General features: G+C 38.2%; 1 protein-coding gene across 1 annotated transcript in view; it reads left to right on the top strand.

Annotated features, from left to right (window-relative positions):
• The window catches only part of IQUB (IQ motif and ubiquitin domain containing), a 29,087-nt gene extending 10,112 nt beyond the window's left edge, over positions 1-18,975 (top strand). The window contains exons 8-12 of the mRNA XM_004677171.2: positions 8,276-8,446; positions 11,648-11,824; positions 13,238-13,486; positions 16,495-16,680; positions 18,755-18,975. Coding sequence (XP_004677228.2) covers positions 8,276-8,446; positions 11,648-11,824; positions 13,238-13,486; positions 16,495-16,680; positions 18,755-18,883 — 912 coding nt within the window. The 3' untranslated portion in view covers positions 18,884-18,975. The remainder of the gene's footprint in view (positions 1-8,275; positions 8,447-11,647; positions 11,825-13,237; positions 13,487-16,494; positions 16,681-18,754) is intronic.
• Positions 18,976-21,480: the final 2,505 nt, after the last annotated feature.

Genomic DNA, 21,480 nt, shown 5'->3' with positions numbered 1-21,480 from the left:
TGGGAGGCTCTTCTGATAAGAGGGCTTGTCTCTTGCCTGTGAGTTTTTCACTGATTTAATTGCATCTGGATTTCTGCTCACTGGCTTTTATCTCTTCAAATCAGACTCTTGGTCTCCTTTCTCACTTCCCCATTCCCTCTGCTGCCAGAGCACCTCATTAAATTTGCAGCTCTCAGGGAATAAGGATTTTAGTAATTGATTCTATGCACCCTTCACCCAGCCCGCTGTTTTCTGCAGCCACAGTCCTCCAGTCATGCTCAGTGACCCGAACCACGCCCCCCCCCCTTAAAAGATCACGTGTTAGGCAACTGGCATTGCATCTAGATGGAACATCCTTCTCTATCTCCCTCAGTGGCCAGCTGCTCACCTATCACAAGTGGTTCATATGCTGTTCCTCTCCAAAAAGATCTGCAGAGTTTGTGCCTCTCAGTGGTTGTTTCATCTCTCAGGTAGTACATAGTATCCAGTTATTATTATTGTTGTAGCTGTTTACTTTTCTGACCCTTCTTAGGTTCTAAGCTGCAAAGCAAGAGTGACCTTTAATTCAATCTCCTCATTTTACACAGCACTTATCAATAGATGCTTGTGGAGGAAGGCAAGGAGGAAGAAATAGGGGCAGAAATAATGTTTGTGTGCTTTTACATTTCAGTATCACTAAGAAACTATGCAATGTAGATACTGTCATTTCAAATTCTTTAGTCTTTTCTTGCTAGGGAAGATGAGGCATTGCATATTATGGAACATTATGGAAGTCATATATTCATACTTCTGCAAAGTCATATTTTGAACTAGACTTACTCCTTTAGCAAGTCGTTTCATTTTTGAGTCCAGCGTCATTACTGGCAACTGTGTTCCTTACGAGTCTCATTGTTAACCTCTAAAGAGCACAGCTTGCATCTGGGTGCAGGGTTTGAAGAAGCTGAAGGCCTCTGAATTGCCCTTGGACAGGGAAAACAGTGCCCTACCCTCAGCCCCAGTGCACCTGGTGCCTCCAGCCTCTGTCTAGCATTGTTTACAGACATTTCTTTTATTATAAAGTGTCCCAAACTTGGTTTTCTGTGTTGGAACTTTAACATTGCAAAGCCACTCTAGAGTCACTTGATGAGCATCACTCTCATGAAGTACAGCACTAAGAAGGTGTTTACATCTTACGGTAAACACATGAAGTGGGGGAAATTTCATTCATAAGAATTCCTATGAGGTATTTGCTTCTGGATTTAAAAAAAGTACTTTGAGGGCCCTCCCTGGTGGCGCAGCGGGTTAAAGCACTGCACTGAGAAGCTAACCTCACTTCCGCATGAGTTCGATTCCCGCCTGCCCCGGAGGTGACCACATGGCGTGGCAGACCTCTCCTGACCCGCCCGCTGCTCCCCTCAGCAGTGTACTTCATTGATCTGCCTGTTCTGTTCCCTACTCTGTCTCTGGTGAAGCCTCTCGCCACCCCTGAGCCTCTGGCCTGTACCCCAGTTCTGTATGTACAAATAAATAAATCTTTAAAAAAAAAAGTACTTTGATACATTGATTGTTGGGTTGAATCTGACCTCTGAAGGATGCTGAGTGTAGAAAGAATTGATCTGTCCAAGGGAAAGGGAAGTTTTTGTTGCTGGGAGAGAAAGTGTGCAAGTGGGGTGAGGAGACATTTGGGAAGCTGAGGGCCATAGTGTGGCTTCTCACAACTTCTGTAGTTATATTGCCAAATACATGAAATAGTGAGTACCAGATGATTTTATGTTTTTATAAGAGGAGAGGACAGGAGAAAAATGTCCAGGCCTACTTCAATGGCCAGAATGATTTACAGCAGAATACAAAGTTTCAAAACCAGAAGATTGAAGGATAGAAAAGCTGGCCATAAGCACTTGGTAGAAATCAAGGCAAAAGGCTTTTTGTGGGTCAGAGGTTTTTTACAATTGGAGTTCTAAGCCACTGTCAGCCCTGCTGATAAACTGGTTAATTCATTAGACATATTTGCTGAGACAAGGGTTATTATTATTATTATTATTTTAAAGATTTATTTATTTGTACATACAGAACTGGGGTACAGGCCAGAGGCTCAGGGGCGGTGAGAAGCTTCACCAGAGAGAGTGGGGAGCAGAACAGGCAGATCGACGAAGTACACTGCTGAGGGGAGCAGCGGGAGGGTCAGGAGAGGTCTGCCGCACCATGTGGTCACCTCCGGGTCAGGCGGGAATCGAACTCATGAGGAAGTGGCTTTAGCTTCTCAGTGCAGTGCTTTAACCCACTGCGCCACCAGGGAGGGCCAAGGGTTATTATTTTTTAAAAATTTATATATATTTTACATCATTGCTCATTTTTCATTTTTTTAATAGTATTTGCTTTCTTTTCTCAGGTGTAGTCCCCATAAAATTCCTACTACCAGTTCACCCATGCACCATCACCACAGACCTTTGTGCTTCTACTATATCCACTTCAAACCCTGCGCCTCCCCCTCCCTGTAGAAGGTCTCTGACTTATAGTTGTCTGTTTATTTTTGTTTTGTTTTTGTTGTGTTTTTCTTAATTGTTATTGTTTTTTCCCTCTATAGTCCTCCTATTAGTGAAACCATCCAATATTTTTCTTCTTCCGTTTGACTTCTCACTGAATATAATCCCTTCTAGCTCCATCCATGTTGTTGTGAATGGCATGAGTTAATTTTTTGATTGCTGAATAGTATTCCATTGTGTATATTTGTATATTACCACATCTTGTTTGATCCAGTTGTCTAGTTTTTGGCATTTGTTTCCAAGTCTCTCCTATTATAAATGTCCTGCAATAAACAAAGGGGTGCAGGTTTCCTTTTAAATTAAGGTTTTTGTGTCATTTGTGTAGATCCCTAGGAGTGGCATTGCTGGATCACATGGAAACTCCATTTTCAGCAGTTTGAGAAATCTCCACACAGTTTTCCATAGTGGTTGGACCAGTTTGCATTCCCACCAGCAGTGTAGGAGAGTTTCATTTTCACAACATCCTCACCAACATTTGTTGATACTAGGGGGTTTTGACCAAAACCAAAAAGGTTGTGTAGGGCAAAAATCAACTACAGAATGGAGTGGAGTGACTGCCCTGAGGTCAGTCCCTGGCCCAAGATACTCTCTTTCCTTTGATCTTTAAAAACATTGTATAATAGTGACTTTTGGCCATTTTTGACCCAAGTCATGAAGTTGTAGTTTTTCTAACACAAAATTTAATCACTGCTTACATTTGTTATACTAAACTTAGAAAATAATTGAGATAGATTTGATATTTCATCTTTTGTTGTAAATACTCATGAAATGTCTATTCCCCTTTTGCCTGCCCACTTCCTGTGGTTGCCAGATTCAGGAGAAATTGGTGTTGATTTCATAAAACTTGAAGTAACTTTTTACTGTACAGTTTTTTTGATAGGTAAGGAAAAATAACTTATAATTAATTCCTAAAGCTAAGACAAGGTCGGAGATCTTTCAGATGTCAAACTAACAACCATAAATAGATTTTTAAATTAACTTAATATCATGACATATAATTCTATAAGGAGAATATTTACATTGGAAATAACTTTGGAAAATAAAAGTTTGTATTTTGGTTCTGTTTAACTTACTTTATTTATTTATTTTTTTAAAAAAAAAGATTTATTCATTTATGCATACAGAACTGAGGTACAGCCAGAGATGCGGAGGGTGAGAGGATTCCCCAGAGACAGAGCGGGGAGCAGAACAGGCAGATGGAGGAAGTACACTGCTGAGGGGAGCAGCGGGCGGGTCAGGAGAGGTCTGCCAGGCCATGTGGATCTCTTCCGGGGCAGGCGGGAATCGAACTCATGCGGAAGTGGCTTTAGCTTCTCAGTTCTGTGTTTTAACCCGCTGCACCACAAGGGAGGGCCTTACTTACTTTATTTTTAATGATTTATTTATTTGTGCATATAAGAACTGATGTACAGGCCAGAATTGTGGGGGTGAAAGACAGAGACAGATTGAGGTCTAGAACAGGCAGATCAAGTGAAATAGACTGCTCAGGGGAGCAGCAGGCAGATCAGGAGAGGTCTGCCACACCATGTGGGTCACCTCCCTGGTTGGGAACTGAACTTGTGCCGCAGTGGCTGTGGATAGCCGCACCGTGCTGTGCTTTAACTCACTGCACCACCAGGGAGGGCCTAGTTTAATTTATTTGAAATGTCATGTCATTTATTGAACTAATAGATTGTTAATCTTATCCTGATGGTAAAAGTTCTCTACATAATGAATGATATGATTTTAAGTTAATCCAATTAACCCATTAAATTAATCAGTTAGTATAAATTCTATACTGAGCCTTCATTCCAATAAAAGGCTTAACTTAGATTTTTTTAAGCATTTACTTAATTATTTGTACTTTAGATGCACCAAGCATTGCAGCTACGGATTATCCAATTTCAAAACTCACAAGTTAACAGAGAAGAGCAAATTCAGGTCAAGAAGCCCAAATACAAATCATTAACTGGTGCCTAATATATCTCAGGGGCTCCTTTCCCACACTATGAAAAGAGATCATTTTTGAATTTCTGTTAATGGTTTTCCTTAGAGTCAAGCCCATTTCTTTGACTCTCTGACACATCACTCTTCACAATCACCAGAAAAAAAAATCACAAAAAACATTCAAGCTCTGTCATTTAAATATTTTACCTCCATACTCAGGTGCCCAGCATTTAATGGTCTAAAAAATCACCAGCAGCTCCCCCCCCTCTCTGAGCACTGGGGCACAGGGATGTCCTTCATGGGTGGGCAAAACTTCTCTGCCATGTTGATCACTGCCTGGTAGCTTTTGGGGAGTGAGGATTATTTTTAAATTGTACCTTTAGGGACTGGAGGATGAATTTAGGGGGAATAAACCTCCCCTCCCAGTACACTCCTTCATATTTTGTGGAAGCTTGCTGCTGTCAAGGTTTTTTTTTTTATATCTCCACCTTCGCCTCCCTGAAGTGTGTCCCCTTGCTCTTCTTCTGTTTTACTCCTTAGAGTCTGTGCTATCTCATTTGTTGGCTAAATGGAATTTGTTACGCTTCTGTTTTCTGAAGCAATTTAAGAACATAATTGTCATACACTCTTATTCCAGCTAAAGCATTCAAAGAAAAAGCAAAGAGAAATAAGCAAAGTTGACATATTTTTTGCATCAGAGTAAAAATACTTTTAGGCATGAAATCAAAGAAGCCCAAATGGAAGACCAAGTTATCATTGTTGGCAGAAATATGTCTGAGTATAAAAACAGCTTGATCGAACAGATTTTTTTTTTCTATCTTCTCAGTGCCAACACTACAGAACTCTAACTTCCAGTCTAGGAGTATTTACACCACTCAATTCCATTTAACCTGATGAACACCTAGTTTTTCTTCATATTTCATCTTAGGTACTATTTTTTCTACTAGCTAAGTATTTCCTTGAAATTTGTAGCAACTTTATATGCATAATCACACTTTGGTTAATTGTTTCCTCATGTTTATGCTCTGTTGTATTTGAGAGAACTTGAAATCATGATGGTATTTTATCTACTTGGAACCTAGTAAGCAGACTAATATACATAATAGACCAAATAAATGAATGTGTAAAACAGACCAGCCATATGAGATAATAGAACTACACGAGAAGTTTCTTTTAGTCTTGAGGAACCAATAGAATAAGCATAGACTGACTTGTAGAATGATCTGGATGTAAGTTTCATTTCAAGAGTGATGACAGTGGAGAATGATTAAGTGTGCATGTCTGTTTTACAAGGATAGAATTTCAGAAACTAATGATATTGTTTCAAACTATAGTTGTTATCTTTATGGAAAAGGTAGGATTTAAGTTAAAACTGAAGAATAAAAAATATGTTAAATATATTTGGAAAAATCCAAGATATATTTCTATAGCTTACTAAATTAGATGGGGCTAAAGCCTTGGAGGGAACCTAGAGTTAAATCAGCCAATGAACTGAAAAAACATAATGAAGTGAACTAGGCATTTAATTTGAACGTTATTATGCTTGGATTATTACAAATGAAATAACTTACAAGCCTGCAGAGCAAAAGGTATTGTCTTTATTATTGAAAGAAAGGAAATAACATTTAAATAGAGTCACCCTGAGGAAAATTATATGCAAAATTAAGACATTAGTTTGACTTTAAAATATAAGAATACTGCAATATGAAACTTAGCCTGATTACTAATTCCTTAAAGCTTTTCAAAAAGAGCTTGGAAACAAGCATTAAGCTTTAATAATACTCTGAAGTCTACCCCAAACAGGGTTGAATCTATTTAAGACTTTTTTTAAATTCTAAATGATGATAATTGAATTAAAATATTTTAAAATTGGGCTATTTCCCTTTCATAGTCCTTAATAACTTTTATTTAATTCCATCAACCTGCTAATTAATACATCATTTTGATATTAGATTTGTAATCTAAAAATATAAATTAATTATAGGGCTGCAGCTTCTCACTTCTGGATTAAAACTAGATCTGAGAATCTAAAATTTCTGATGAAGACTGTTAGTTCTAAACATTCATTTTGGCTTTGACCAGAAATAATGCGATTTGTTCAAAAATAGATCACATGTAGTTGTTTAAGAGGTTCCTATGCAGTCTTCAATGTAATTTGGCTGATATGTTGTAAATGGTCAAAAAAAAAAATAAATTGAGATGGTTTCTATTATCCTACCATCATACTGTTGTACCAGAGCAGCCGTATGTGATTTCTCTGTTTGACTAGTGTACAATCCTAATGATTTTTTTTTGCAATAAATAGGACTCCTATTTAAGTTTTAAATTATGTCAAAAATAATTGCCCATCAGCCTTCAAAGCCATCCAATAGGTGGGCTCTGCAAAGTTCTAGGTGACTTCACAGCATTCACAAAGGGGATGGTTCCCAAATCCTCTGTAGGTTAGGAAAGGTGGGGGGGTGGGAGGGGAAGGAAAGGTCAAAGGGGAGACTTAGATAAGGGAATTGAGGAGCTTGCTTCTTGATTGTTTTTTAAGGACAGAAGACATTTATCCCGAACTCTAAATTTAAGGTAGTAGTGTCAGTGGGGAGGGAGGAGACAGCAGTCCAGTCTGGGCCTCTCTTCTTTCTGTCTTTCCTGCTTGGCCTGGATTCTGAGTTCCTCAGAGAGGTGCCTTTTGGGACCCCCTTTGACTGCAGGTGGAAGAAATCACCTGCAGATTAATTGTCCACCTTGATTAAGCATTTGTACTTCAGCTCTGAGAATCAGTGTGGCCCTGGGCAATGAGATCAGAGGATTCGCAGGTGACAGGTGTTGCTGTCTGCTAGCACTAGACACTGTGGCCCGGTTGCAGACCCTGGGGGGTCTGGGAGAAGCCCTGACCACCACTGTACCCTCATTCTATGGATCCAGCATTTGAACAGTTCATCGTTGTTCTCTACGTACCCTGATTTCTGACAGATTCTTATGGGGAAAGAAACTACGCCGCTTTATATTGTAAAGCAGAAGAACAAATAGTTTTCCTGGTATAATTTCTAAGTGGATGCATTTCCTCTGAAAGCCTCAGAAGGCGAGGACGGAAGTAGTCACCAGCAGACAATTCTCACTGAAGTCTGCCCAGGACACATTTCCCCTCTGGATAAAGCTCTCTGAATTCTTAGCCTGGAAACCCTCAGATGAGCCTCAGAGCAACTAGACTCTATCCCTGACGCTGTTTAGTAGCTGGGCTGGGTTGCAGGTACCAAGCTCAGTAGGAACTAGGAAGTGAGACCCTCAGCGGCCAGCAGGAGTCGGGGCCACAGCACTAAGCTAAGCAGGGTTGCTTCAGTATTACACTGTGAACTTGTCATCGATTTATTTCTAAAGGACAAAAACCATAACTCAGAGTCCCTTTCTGCTCTGTCTTTCGGTCTAACCCACTGAGAACAGTCATAATTGCTTCATACAGGTTGTTTTCAACTGGCAAGGCACATTTATATGACCCAATATAATTGAGCTGTGCAGATAATTTTTTTTAAACATTCTCAAGAGCATACTTTTTCTCCTGCAGAGGAAATGTGTTCTTCCATGTACCCATCAGGTCACTCAGCACACCAGTTGTAACAAATCGGTAGCAAGTCCTACATCCTGTAGAAGTGCTCACAGTTTTACACACTAAACAGATTTTCCATTTTTTCCTAACATGTTTTACTTCTCCAGGGTCTACACATTTTTCAGTTGATTTTCTTAAGTTTTAACGAGACTTTTATTCATAAAAGACATGATATTAAAGTTAACTTTTGGTAAAGGAACAAAATTATATTTCAGTCTTTAATTAACCAATATTTATAAGCAATATTATTTTTAAGTGTTCAGCCCCAAAGACATGGAGAACAGTTAGTGGGAAAATCATTGAGTTGGATACACAGTTCACCATCAGAGCCAGAGAGCTGCAAACCATCTATAAATGCATCATGCTGAAAAATATCTCCCAAGATGAGAGACTGGATGTGCTTTTAACGCTTAAGCACACTGTGAAGGTATGTGAGCTTCCTTTTAGTTTTGAGCTATCACTATCAATAAAAAGATTGAATATGGGGCCCTCCCTGGTGGCGCAGCGGGTTAAAGCGCTGCACTACGAAGCTTAAGCCACTTCCTCATGAGTTCGATTCCCGCCTGCCCCGGAGGAGTCCACATGCCGAGGCAGACCTCTCCTGACCCGCCCACTGCTCCCCTCAGCAGTGTACTTCGTAGATCTGCCTGTTCTGCTCCCCACTCTGTCTCTGGTGAATCCTCTCACCCTCCACATCTCTGGCCTGTACCCCAGTTCTATATGAATAAATAAATAAATCTTTAAAAATTAAAAAAAAATTAAAAAAAAAAAGATTGAATATGAAAATATATAAGACATTTCTTAAGTAACTTATAAAGATGAATAAATGCTTATCATTGTTAATTTTATTTTGTTTACTATAACTATATTGTTTTGATATTTGTGTGATAGCAATTTATAAGAAGTTTATGTTTATTAGTAAAATTATGTTTATATGTTTATAAATTATGTTTATTATGACATCATTTATGTTTAGGGTATGGGTGCCTATCTCTACAAGTGTATTTTATCATAATATCCCCACCACTGAGTGGTTTTTAGGAGGCTATGTTTATTCATTAATATTTGAAAGTTTCCATATTATCTCTTATGACACATCATAAACAGAATATAATACAACAGATATTCTAAATGTAAGTATGTCCTTATCTCTGCAATGAATACAAATATATGCAAATGTATAATATAAGATTAGTGTTCAACACAGTTCAATAAAATGAATTAGTGTCTATATATTTTGATACTTTTTAATGAGAATTTTATTTCTAGCAGTCTTATAGCCATATCAATTTTATCTATTTTTTCCCTCATCAATTACTGATTTTATGTGTTTTGAATCCTGCTTTTAATGACAATGAAGAGGGTGTCACAGGGCAAGTTCACAAGAAACAAACTCTAGACTGAGGGTTTTTGTACTGGGAGATCATTGGAACATAACTCCCTGAGCGGTTGGAGAAGGTGGCTAAGGGCAGCTGGAGAACTGACTGGTGGAATCTCAGCAGTGACTTCAGCCACCTTGGGAAGGCCCTTCTGATTGTCCTGAATGGAGCCCAGGGACCAAGAGTTTTTACTCCCTCATTGGCCACCTCTTGGCTAAGGGCTGCCATCTGTACCTTCAGATGACGGATCTCTTTACCAAAATCAATTCTAGGAGAGGCTCAGTTGAGAGTGTCAGTCAACTATGTACCAGGAGGGGCAGAAGAGCACTTCAGGCCTGGGCACAGCCTCCATGACACATACTGCTGCTTGGACCCACTCTCTTCCTGTTACAACTTCTAGAAGCAGTTTCTTTGCCCTCAGATAAGCTCCACCCAACCCAGGGAAAAATACAAGCACAGTTAGAGCTAAATACAGCCCCTTTTATCATCATTGAACTTAAGGTCACAAGAGATACTCTGTCTTTCCTCTATTCTTTTTGTTTGTTTGTTTGTTTTATTTCCTTCACCCTCAGCTAATACTTTGATTGATTCAGGTGGTCTGCCTGTTGGGGGTGACTCACATCTTGAGAGGTCACCACATGCTGTGTAGGCTGAGGATACTTGACTTTGATTACTGCCAAAACTGGGCAAGCAACTACCAAGAAATACCCATTACTGGGTGCCAAACATATTTCTGTCCTCATGGGTCCTACTGGCTTTCAAAAAATCAAGGTCAATGATCTCTAAAAGCATGTGGTACTTTCCTTGCACCCAGGTCTCTTAGCTGAGGAGGCAAAGCATTATTTGTAGCTTGACGTTTAATAGGATTCTTGTTAAACCCTCTGCTAGAAGCATTTTTCTTCCAAGAATTAGGACTTCTAAACTTGAGGGAGTCTAGAATTGCAGGGACAAGAAGCAAAAATTCCCTAGCTCATCACTGGGGCCATTACTACTTCCATCTCCCTTGGTTTCCAGCAGGATTACTTCATGGTTTTCCCCATCACCTGTGCTCTTATGCTCTTACCTCACAGATCCAGAAATAAAGGGGGGTGGGGGGCTGTGCCAATACCACATGCTCCATCCCTAGGTTTTAGTTCAACCTAGGGAAGTGAGCACTGAGGAATCTGTGAACCCAGCGGATCCTCTCTGAGCTATGTGTGACCCTGGACGCCCTTTGTTTTTTGTTACCACACTCACTCTCATAGGATCCTGGGCCTTATAGCCACATCCATTAGTCATTTGGCTCATTATGTCCCTGAGAAGAAAGCATGTTCTTCAACAGGGCAGTACTTCTTCATTGATAGAAACAATTTTTTATAAAAGATTTATTTACTTATGCATATAAGAATTGGGGTACAGGCCAGAGATACCAGGGTAAGAAGATTCACCAGAGACAGAGCGGGGAGCAGAACAGGCAGACTGATCAGAATACACTGCTGGGCGGAGCAGTGGGTGGGACAGGAGTGGTCTGCTGCACCACGTGGGTCACTTCCCTGGCCAGGGAGCGAACTCGTGCTGCAGTGGCTCAGCCAGCTTCATAGTGCTGCGCTTTAACCCCTTGTGCCACTAGGGAGGCCAACTTTTGGCGAAGATAACATTCTTCAGCTGAAGTAGTCCAGAGACTCAGCTGAGAGCTGTGAGTTCCAACCCTATCAGCAGTGTGAGACTGATTGCTTTGAAATCCAGATGAGATGTCACGGCATTGATTGTGGTGGCTGCAATGAATTAACCATATTCCTAGTGAAAGGGGAAAACCCAAACATCATGTGTGCGCTTTATGTCTTGCTTCTTTTGCTCAGCATTAATTTGTAAAATTTAAGCCTGGCATTATAGCGAGCTGTTGTTCATTCATTTCTGCACTAGATAACATTTTATTATTTATGTAATAAATAATTTTTGTGTATCACTTATCTTACATATCATTTATCAGTCAACTTATTTGGTGGTTTCTAAATTTGGGGTTTTAGTGAACAATACTCTACTTGCACCTTTCTCTCAAATTCTTAGTGGAATTGCTGGGGTTTCAGGTTATACAGCTCTTAAACTCTACTAGATAATGACTGTTTTTAAGGAGTTGTATCAATTTGTACACTTCTCAGCATTTATTTCATTAATTTTGGAATTTAGGTTTTGGTTTGTTTGGGCAGCAACTTAAAAAGCAGACGGTGATATTTAAAATTCTGTATGGAATGTTTCTGTGTTTTATGCAGGAACATGACTGCAAACTGACTCAGGAAATTCTAGAATTGATTGACAGAGAAGTAGACCTTATGATGAGAGGAGTCAAACATTATAACCTTGAAGGTCTTCGGAAAAGAATCACCACGCTCTTTTTTCATTACATCAAAACACCTCTGTTTAATCCTGAAGTTGTAAGATACCTCAAGGTACTCTTTCTTTACTCACTCTATTTTTTTTTCTTAAAAGGATTTTTTTTTAATTCCTTCTGTTTTAATGGTTTATTTCTGTTACAAATGCATTATCTGCAGGAATAGAGAATTATGGAGAATTGAAGTAATATGAAATTTCCCACCATTATGACTAAATAATTTTACCTGCTCTTTAGACTGAAAGGATTTTGTTTCTGAAGATCCATCAGACTCAAAATCTGCAGGGCAAAGGGAGTAGAAATGCAGACAGACCTTGTGCTGTGTGCTGGTGTGAACACTGTGTCACGGTGACCTTGACTCACTTTAAAACACCAGGCCAAGGCCTCCCTGGTGGTGTAGGCGTTAAGTCTCAGCATGATGAAGCTGTTGACATACACTGCAATTTGAGTTCTATCCCTGGCCAGGGAGATGGCCCACATGGCACGGCAGACCTCTCCTGTCTCGCCCACTGCTCCCCTCAGCAGTGTATTTCATTGATCTGCCTGTTTTGCTCCCCACTCTATCTCTGGTGACTCCCCTCACCCCTCACACCTCTGGCCTGTACAACAGCTCTTATATCCATAAATAAGTAAATCTTAACAAGTAAATAAATAGGCCCTCCCTGGTGGCGCAGCAGGCTAAATACAGCATTAAGAAGCTAAAGCCACTTCAGCATGAGTTCGATTCCCGCCAGCCCCGAATGTGATCCACAAGGCATGGCAGACCTCTCCTGACCTGCCCGCTGCTCCCCTCAGCAGTGTACTTCCTCCATCTGCCTGTTCTGCTCCCTACTCTGTCTCTGGTGAATCCTCTCACCCTCCGCATCTCTGGCCTGTACCCCAGTTCTATATGAATAAATAAATAAATCTTTAAAATAAATGAATAAATAAATAAAACACCAGACTACATTTTTTACCACTGTTCTCTTCCAAAAGTATGATATGAATTCATGTTCTCTGTAAACTGTCTAGACCCCTATTGAACAAAAATGATCTTTAAATTTATGGTCAAATATTATAATCTTTTGTACACAGTTCTGAAATAAAAAATACCCAATGAATCAGATTTTAAGTCTATGAACACAGTTCGTTTAGCATCTGTATCACAAACCTGAAACAAGTGGGCTGTAATTCCTACGGCACCCTCAAAACTGGCTTTGTACTAATAGTAATTTTTGCTTCAATTACATGCATATATCTAAGGCTCATTGAATAATAAAGGTTTTAAATATTTTCTCAGGGTAAATGACTATATATCGCTTGAAATTTAAACATTTACAGGATAAGTTAAGGAGAAATGCAACTTTTAAAATGAACCAACTTTCTGTCTTAATCTAAGAGATTAACTTCCTGTGGTTATGTTGGCTAATATTTGCATTGGCTTACATACCTTTTTCTTTTTGTGCTTTTCTTTATTTTTTGAATGATTTAGGTCCCTCAGGATCCAATGGCGTTTTATAAGAAGATTTACTTCTGCCACAGTTGTCAGCTCTATTTGCCTTCCACAGAGTTTGCTGTGACCTCCACCTCACAGCGCATATACCGGTGTCGTAACTGTGTTAGTCTCGACAATGAGGCCAGGCAACGAGAATCATTTTTGAAGTACAAATGTTTACTGAAACGGCTCTACTATTCAGAAGCCAATTATGAAGATGATTCTAAAATTGCTTTCCTGATGCAGGTATGATCAGTAAGAGTTGCTAATTATGGATATGAACTGCTCTCTGACAAGGAGGCTTTGGGTAGAATGGGATGAAGTGCCGTTGAACATAGTTTTGCAAGACCTGTGCTTGGTGACATGGCTTTGGTTTGTCACACTAAGCAGTGTCTGAGGATGTACTAGTGCACAAGACCTTACAGCCTAGAAAATAAGTTAGTATAATATTATTACTAGTTCCTATGGGAATAAATAGTGCTATGAAGGGGAGGTATTAAGCAGTCTAAGTATTCAACCAGGTGCTAGTGCAATTTGAAAAAGGTTTCCTTGAGGAAGTGACTTAGGAGAGTAAGTGGTTAATCTGGTGACTGTGCTTCAAGCAAATATTTCACGAAAAAATGTTTACCCTCACCGCTAATGATGCACTGATATTTTCTATTCAACCTCATCTACTCATTCTAATTTCCATTTGAAAAGAGGTACAGGGGTTGGGGGGGCACTCCCTGGTAGTTTAGGGGTTCAGTCTCAGCACTGTCTCCAGTACTGTCTGAATTACGGTTTGAATCTCTGAACAGGGAGCTGACTCACATGGCACAACAGACCTGTTCTGTCTTGCCCACTGCTCCCCTCAGCAGTGTATTTCAGTAGATCGATCTGTTTGGCTCCTTACTCTGTGTCTGGTAAATCACTGTCACACCCCACCTCTGGTCTACACCCCAGTTCTTCTATGCAATAAGTAAATAAATAGTAAAAAAAAAAAAATGAAAAGAGGGACTAACCCACAGTTAGTTAAAACATACATCGATTTTTTTTCTGATAGGGTTAACATTATGTTAATAAAAATCATATTTATTGTAGAGTTCATACTCAAGCTTTTCTTCAAAAGTTATTGATGCAACAGGTGTACACTAATTTATTAGGAGTTTTAGATTTTTTCTAGTGCTTTTCCAATAATTCATCTATGAGAACTCCCTCAAAATCATATATTGTATTAGTCAGGGTTCTCCAGAAAAAACAAAAAACAAAAAATAGGACTCAAATACATATTTTACTCTATAATGTGTATTCACTATGAGGATTTGACTCGTGTGGTTATGGAGGCTGAAGTTCAAAATCTGTAGAAACAATGATGCAGGCTAAATCTGAAGGACAGCCAGCTGCTGTGGAACCAGGAAGAGTCAATTCCAGTTTGAAAACAAGTGCTGAAGATCACTCCTTCACTAGGGGGAGGCCTCACCTACTGTTCTAGTCAAGCCTTTAACAGATAGAATGAGGCCAAGCTATGTCAGACAAGGCAGTCTGCTCTACCTGCTGTACTGATTTAAATGTTAATCTCATGCAAAACCTCACAGAAACAACTAGAATAATGTTTGACTTGCTCTCTGGGCACCTTCTGACACAGTCAAGTTGACACATAAAATTAACCATCCTACCTATTGGTGACAAAAAATTTGAGGGGGGCATTGCCACGTTTCAGATAAGTCCCCTTACATGTGATTATACCTGAGTACTATTCTGTGTAGGGTACTAGTCTCTTTTTTCTAACTGTCCAGTGTCTACAAAATGGGTGTCCATTATAGACAAAATGTTTGCGCAGTAGCTTCCCCCCTTAAATGGTATAATTTTCATTAATATTTATTTCAGCAATATCATCCATGTACATAATTTGTGTGGACTTTCTGATGAAATAATAAAGCTCATGGATGACAGTAAAGGTGGCATTTAATGGCTTTGAAGATAATGGCATGTAAAATAAAAAGAGGAAAGTTAAAATACACAGTATATGGGTTCCCCCTGGTGATGCCATGGGTTAAAACACAACACTATGAAGCTATCACAGCCGCTGAGTTCTATCCCCGGCCAGGGAGGTGACCCGCATGGCATGGTGGACCTCTCCTGTTTCCCCACTGTTCCCCTCAGCAGTGTATTTCAGTTCATCTGCTCCCCCCTCTGTCTCTGGTGAATCATCTTACCCTCTGCACCTCTAGCCTGTGCCCCAGTTCTGTATGCATAAATAAAACTTTAAAAAAATACACAAAATGTAAATGCTCTGTTTAGAGATTTGACTGATTTTCTAGTGAACTGTAGTCTGTACAGACAAGGCCTCACCCTAAGCAAGCCTTACCCGTTATTGCAACAAGTTCAAGTACAGCTGCTTGAAAAGTGGGCATCTCTCAGAGGATGCCTCTGGACCTATCATCTGACACTTACTTGCAAATTAAAAAACAAAGGCACACCTTTTAGTGTAAGGGAAAAATATGAAAAATTAAAATTTAAAATTTCATAGTTTTCTTTTCCACAGCTGCTACTCTCACATTGTCTCTACTTCTAGCATTTAGGAAGTGCTAGATTACATTAATTGAGCTAAATATATTGAATTACCCATTTCTGTCACTGATGGGGAAAAATTCTTTTTTTTTTTTAACCTGTGGTAAATTGATTTCTGTTCTCTATCCCAAACCTTCTAGTTTCTTTTTTATATGCTGATATTTTGTGAAACTTGTCTCTCTGACAATTCTAGGTTTATGTATACAAACCTTGTGATGAAAAGTGACTTGAAAAGTTTTAGCTTATATGGTTTAAATAAAAAAATTTATAGCTATCTCATTTTCCCCCTTTCCCTCTTTTATCATCAAAATAACAATCATTAGAATAACACTTGGCAAACTGCTTCATCTTTATTAAACCTCAATTTCCCCAATTACAAAATGGAAATAAAATGACTTACTCAGTGACTAAGCTGACAGTTACTAATGGGTTTTGACAAGAACCCAACAGCAGCCTGGTAACCATGCAACCAAGCTCCTGGGGCTGATAACATTGCTTGGGCAGAACCAGCAGAGATCTGGCACAAAATCAAAAGCTGTGTGCATGGAATAATGTTTCCCCCTTGTACCTCTGGTCTGTACCCCAGTTCTGTATGCATAAATAAATAAATCTTCTTTTTTAAAAGGCTCAATGTGATTGTTATCTTAATAGGAAAACCTCAAAGAAGTTTTAGGCTTAAAAGAAAATATTTTTCATACCTGTAGCTCCAAGACATTCAGTACCTGACTGAAAAGATCTGGGCCTCCCAGTCGGTGCTCAGCGCCTGGAATGATCTCAATGATCTGGTGATGGTGAGGTGGGACAAGAACTTGGAGTGGTCCCCCTGGAACTGCATTCTTCTCACCAAAGACGAAGGTGCAGCTCACCTGAAGCTAGCAAGAACCGAAGAGGTGAGCAAATTGAACTTTTCTGGGGATGTTCAGTTTATCTTTAGAGTCATCAGGCATAATTTGACTGACATTTAATATACTCCCTGTGTAATTTAAATGCTTCCAGTGGATAATCTGCGGTTGGTATGTATGGCAGAGATTAAAATCAAAAGGAAGCTAAGGCCTATAAATGTTAAGGAAAAGGAATATCAATATCTTAGAAAGATCTTTACCTCCTAATAACAAGTTCAAATGTTTTTGTTCCACACTGAGGGCAGGGATTGCATTTGGCGTATGTATGTCGATATCTCTAACATCTACAACAATGCCTGCCACAGATTGAGGGTTAATAAGTATTTGCTGCATGAATAAATGAGTGTAACCATCAGAGAAGTGTTATATAACCTGGATCTGTCCTCTGTGATTTTCATCTTAACGTGCTTAATTAAAAGCACACTGAGTATCAAATAAATGTTAATAATTGTATGCTCTCAATGATACTTATATGGGGGGGTATAGGTTCATTTGTTCCTAACTAACTAGGAGTAGGGAAACACTCTAAAAATTAAATATCATTTAACTTCAGTCACAGACACAATCTGTAGAATATTTTGATGAATAGATTTGGAAGACCCTGAGGAGTTCCCAGAAAGCCCCATTTACACGAAACAAGTGGAAGGTTCCAATAGCTGCTACTTACTCTGGCTTCTGTTGATTAGATTGCAGTGCTTTTAATTCTATTCTATGTATGATATCAGCTAAGAAAAAATAAAGACATGACTTGAAATATAATAGTGATTTGAAATAGTGCAATTCTCTGCCTGTGATTTTATCAGGGTAGGGGAAGGTGTAAAGAAGAGAAACTGGCTAAATTTTTAGCTTTTTTGGAGTTTGTTTTAAAAATTTTTCCATGCTAAGAAAAAGTTCACTCTAGGGATTAACAAAAAGGGCAGCAAGAAATTGAAACTGTGTTAAGTATTATATTTAAACTAAGCTGCCTGATAAATATTTAATCACAGGAAGCATACTCATATAAGCAGTATCATTTCATCTAGGACCATAGTGGGATTGAAGCTCATTCTCCAAAGCTGTTATTTCACTGCTTCTTCAATTTATTCACACAGCTCCCTTTGTGTATTTAATCAAATTCCGGCAATATCAAATTAAATGTTCTATTCACACCCATTTCTAATGTCAGGATGCAGCTCATATTGACTTTCTGTAAATACAGCTACGGTTCTCAAACAGACTGACTCAAAAAAAATTTTACCCTTTAAATGGTTTTGGGTTGGTATAATCTTTTGAGTATTAAGTCTCGTTAAAAGACAATTTGTGTCTTAGGACAAATTGGAGCATTTCCAGATTTTTTTTTTAAAGCACAGAGATATTTGCTTTTTCAGTAACTAAAGAAAAAAATAAAAGTTAAAACAATCTTGACTTCTGGCAACCATGACAATGTTAGAGGTAAAACACAGGGAAAGACTTCTGTTCTTTGAGCTGTAAATGTGACAGATCATTTTCTCATAGTTAACCAGTGCAGGGGGAGACATCAGAGGTAGTAAAAAGGGTGACCAAAGAGAAGTTTGTATTGTCATACCACCAACGAGGAGATACGGAGTGAAAGATCAGCATTAAAAGAAAAATAAAGCAAGTTGCAAATAGTTTCAATGCTAAAATAGATTTAAAGATACAACCGAGGTGACAAGACCATTCATTCAAAACTACTCCTTGTTATCATGTGGAACCAGAGACACAGGCATGAAAAAGACCCAGGTCAGGTCCTTCCAGGACTTTCTTTACATGGAAAAGACTCTCAAGCAGAGAAAGAATAAACTAAATATTATAACTAAAATACAAATAAAGTGCTTTTGAGTATGGAGAAAAGTGGTAAGATTAATTTAGACTCAGAGAGGCCAGAGGAAGAATTAGGAAAGATTTTCAGTTAACACTTCCTAGGATCTGAGCCCTAATAGATGATAGAATATAAGAAAAACTACTTCTGGGCAGAAACAATAAATAAGCAAGAGCATGGAGGGATAACTAAGTTACTTGACAAATATATCTGACATTTAACAGAATTTCATTTTCTTTTCAGGGATATGAACCCTTGTTTATTCACAAGATCAAACACAAACATATCTTGGCTAAGAACTATTTTTCTCAAATTCCACTGCTGGCTTCATTTATACTGGATGATGGTGAAGTAAATGAGATCAGGAGATAGCACACAGAAAAAACACCTCAGGAACTTTATCTTTAGAAGACCCAGGAGTATTTATTTGATGGTCAGCATTTTTGTCCACTACTAATAGAGTAAAGCAGAGGTCACACAATATAGAAATAGAATTTTATCTTTTTATTGATTTTAATTTTTTTTTGTATTTATAGTAGAAGTTGTACCAAGAAAAACAGTCTTCTATAAATGTTTTCTTGTTAGGCAATTTGTGTTAAATTGAAATATAATTTTGTTACTGAAATTAATATTTTAGAGTCAAAGAACATTGCACTTTTACATATTTCACATTAAATTTTAAAACAAATTTTCAAGTATGTCATTGTTAAAATCATCAAGCAAGAACTAGGTTTACCTCTTAACTGTACTCCTTCATTTAGATAAACCTTAGAGGAGGATAGTCAGTTTATGAGGGGAGGAAACATAGAATTCTCTTGTAGAAAAATCTTTACAAGGAGGATGAAAGAAGTTATGTTTTAACATAGGGCTATAAATCATTTTCTATTTTTACATCATCCTTTTCAAAATCCAATAAAACAACTAATGTTGTGGATAAGCAAACTGGCATGCCATGTTGGAAATTTGGGTTTTGCAGTGGACCTATCTTTTATCCAACTAGAAAAACTCCCAGCAGGTCAGTGAGAAAACCCTGTAAGAAGGATAATCTTGGTCAAGTAAACCTGAACATTTTCTTACCCTAATAAACTAAATGAGTCACATTGGTGACATGCATGTCAGGGTCCCACAAGGACAAGCAAGTGTGTGTGAGAAATAGATGGAATGCTCGAGAAAGGATAACTATAGTACAGTTCATTTACAAAGGGACTTTATTATAAAGTATGGGCAGTGTATAATGAAGCAAAGGAATGGTCATCAGATAAGCGTCTACCCCTAGTCAGAGGAGCCTAGGGAGGGAGAAGCCTGGGAATCTAGAAAAAGACAGAGTGTAAGGAGTGTACCTGAGAGGATCAGTGACCTGCTGGCAGAGAGTGGACAGCTTAGGTGACCTGATGACCTGGTGAAGTAAATACTCTGCTGTCAGTTCTCCCTTCCTGCATCTGTGTATGATATAACTCAATAAAGGTAAGACCTTTCATTCAAGGAGCACCATTTAACACATGTGAAACACGTACTGTCATTATACATATACCGATAGAAGCATATATTGGGTTGCCGGAAAAATATTGATGCATTTTTGCTTGTTAAGGACCCTTGATGTCACTTTTAATTTAGGAAGATAAAAAACTACATTAGAAAAATTGCTATTGCATAAAATAAGAAAATGCTGAATTACCAATAGAAACACATTGGTATCAATGAGCAGAAAATGTGGTTATTTGTAGGTCAAAGCTAAAACAAGGATTTGATTAATTAATTCAAGCTAATTCTCTGGACTTCAGAGGAAAAGGACAAAAATGAGGTAGGTAAGTAAAAATAGCAAGTTTAACAGCTTTGCTCTATCCATACTAGAAATAACATTTTCATAAAAATGAAATAGAAAAGGAGAAACTATTAGTAAAGAGAGATTTTAAGCCAGTTTCCCTAAGCTAAAAAGATATATCTCCTTAGTTCTATAAAAAGCCTACCAAGAACAGAAAATTAACTTAGAGACACATGTAGATAGCAATTTGTGACATTTCTGATTTCTAGAATATTGGACAAATTCTTTAAGCATTCAAGTTGAAGTAGAAAAGCTATCCACATGAAAAAAAAATCAATAAGAACAGCATAGATTTCTCTTCCCCACACTAAATGCCAGAAGAGAGGGAAATTTCTATTGAAGGATTCTGAAACTTAAGAGTAAAAATCAGACTAACTTCCAGACAAATTATTAATATACGAGAACAATGGAAAAACATTGTTAGGCACAAAGCATATCATAAATCTATGTGCAACCCTCTGTAAGCTTGTTGACTTCAAAATGGTAATAAGACATGGACATGATATTGTATCTGAGAAATGTCAGTGAGTGTTACCACCTCAGGATTCTCTCTAAGTGACCGTCACTTGTGACTGTGAAACAATGTAATGATGAAATAGAAGCCTCAAAAGCCTGTACTGAAATTATCATCATCATCATTGCCATCATCATCACTTCATCCTCCTTATCACTTGACTCTAAAAGAAAAATCTGGCAATTCCAATGAATTATCTGCTGGAGAATGGCTAGAGAGAAAAAGAAGAGGATGGCAGATATACATAGGTTGAAAAGTAGGTATCCATGTATTTCATTTAGAAATTTAAAAGAAATCATTTGCTGAAAGAAAAAAATATATATAAATTCCACATTTCTAGAGAGAGGCAGGAAACAGCAACAAGCTTGAGAACTTTGTGAAATAAAGGATTTTTTTAAGGTTAACAGGAAGGAAGTACTTCAAGATTAAAAATATCACAGTGCATAAATTTGAATAGGTTAAAATTCTCCAGTAAAACTTAGACTCATATCATATCAAAAACATCAACTATATGCTGGGTATCAAATCTATAATCCAATAAATGACATGTAATATCATTTATAAAATGACATGCACAGGTTAGTATAAAGCTATTTAGTAATACAAACAACAAACAATAGGTAGCAATATTCA

The sequence above is a fragment of the Condylura cristata genome, unplaced genomic scaffold (genome assembly GCF_000260355.1).
Source record: "Condylura cristata isolate star-nosed mole 26May11 unplaced genomic scaffold, ConCri1.0 scaffold00005, whole genome shotgun sequence".
In the NCBI taxonomy this organism is placed as follows: domain Eukaryota; kingdom Metazoa; phylum Chordata; class Mammalia; order Eulipotyphla; family Talpidae; genus Condylura; species Condylura cristata.
The sequence above is the reverse complement of the archived record's forward strand: the minus strand, read 5'-3'. Positions and strand labels throughout refer to the sequence as shown.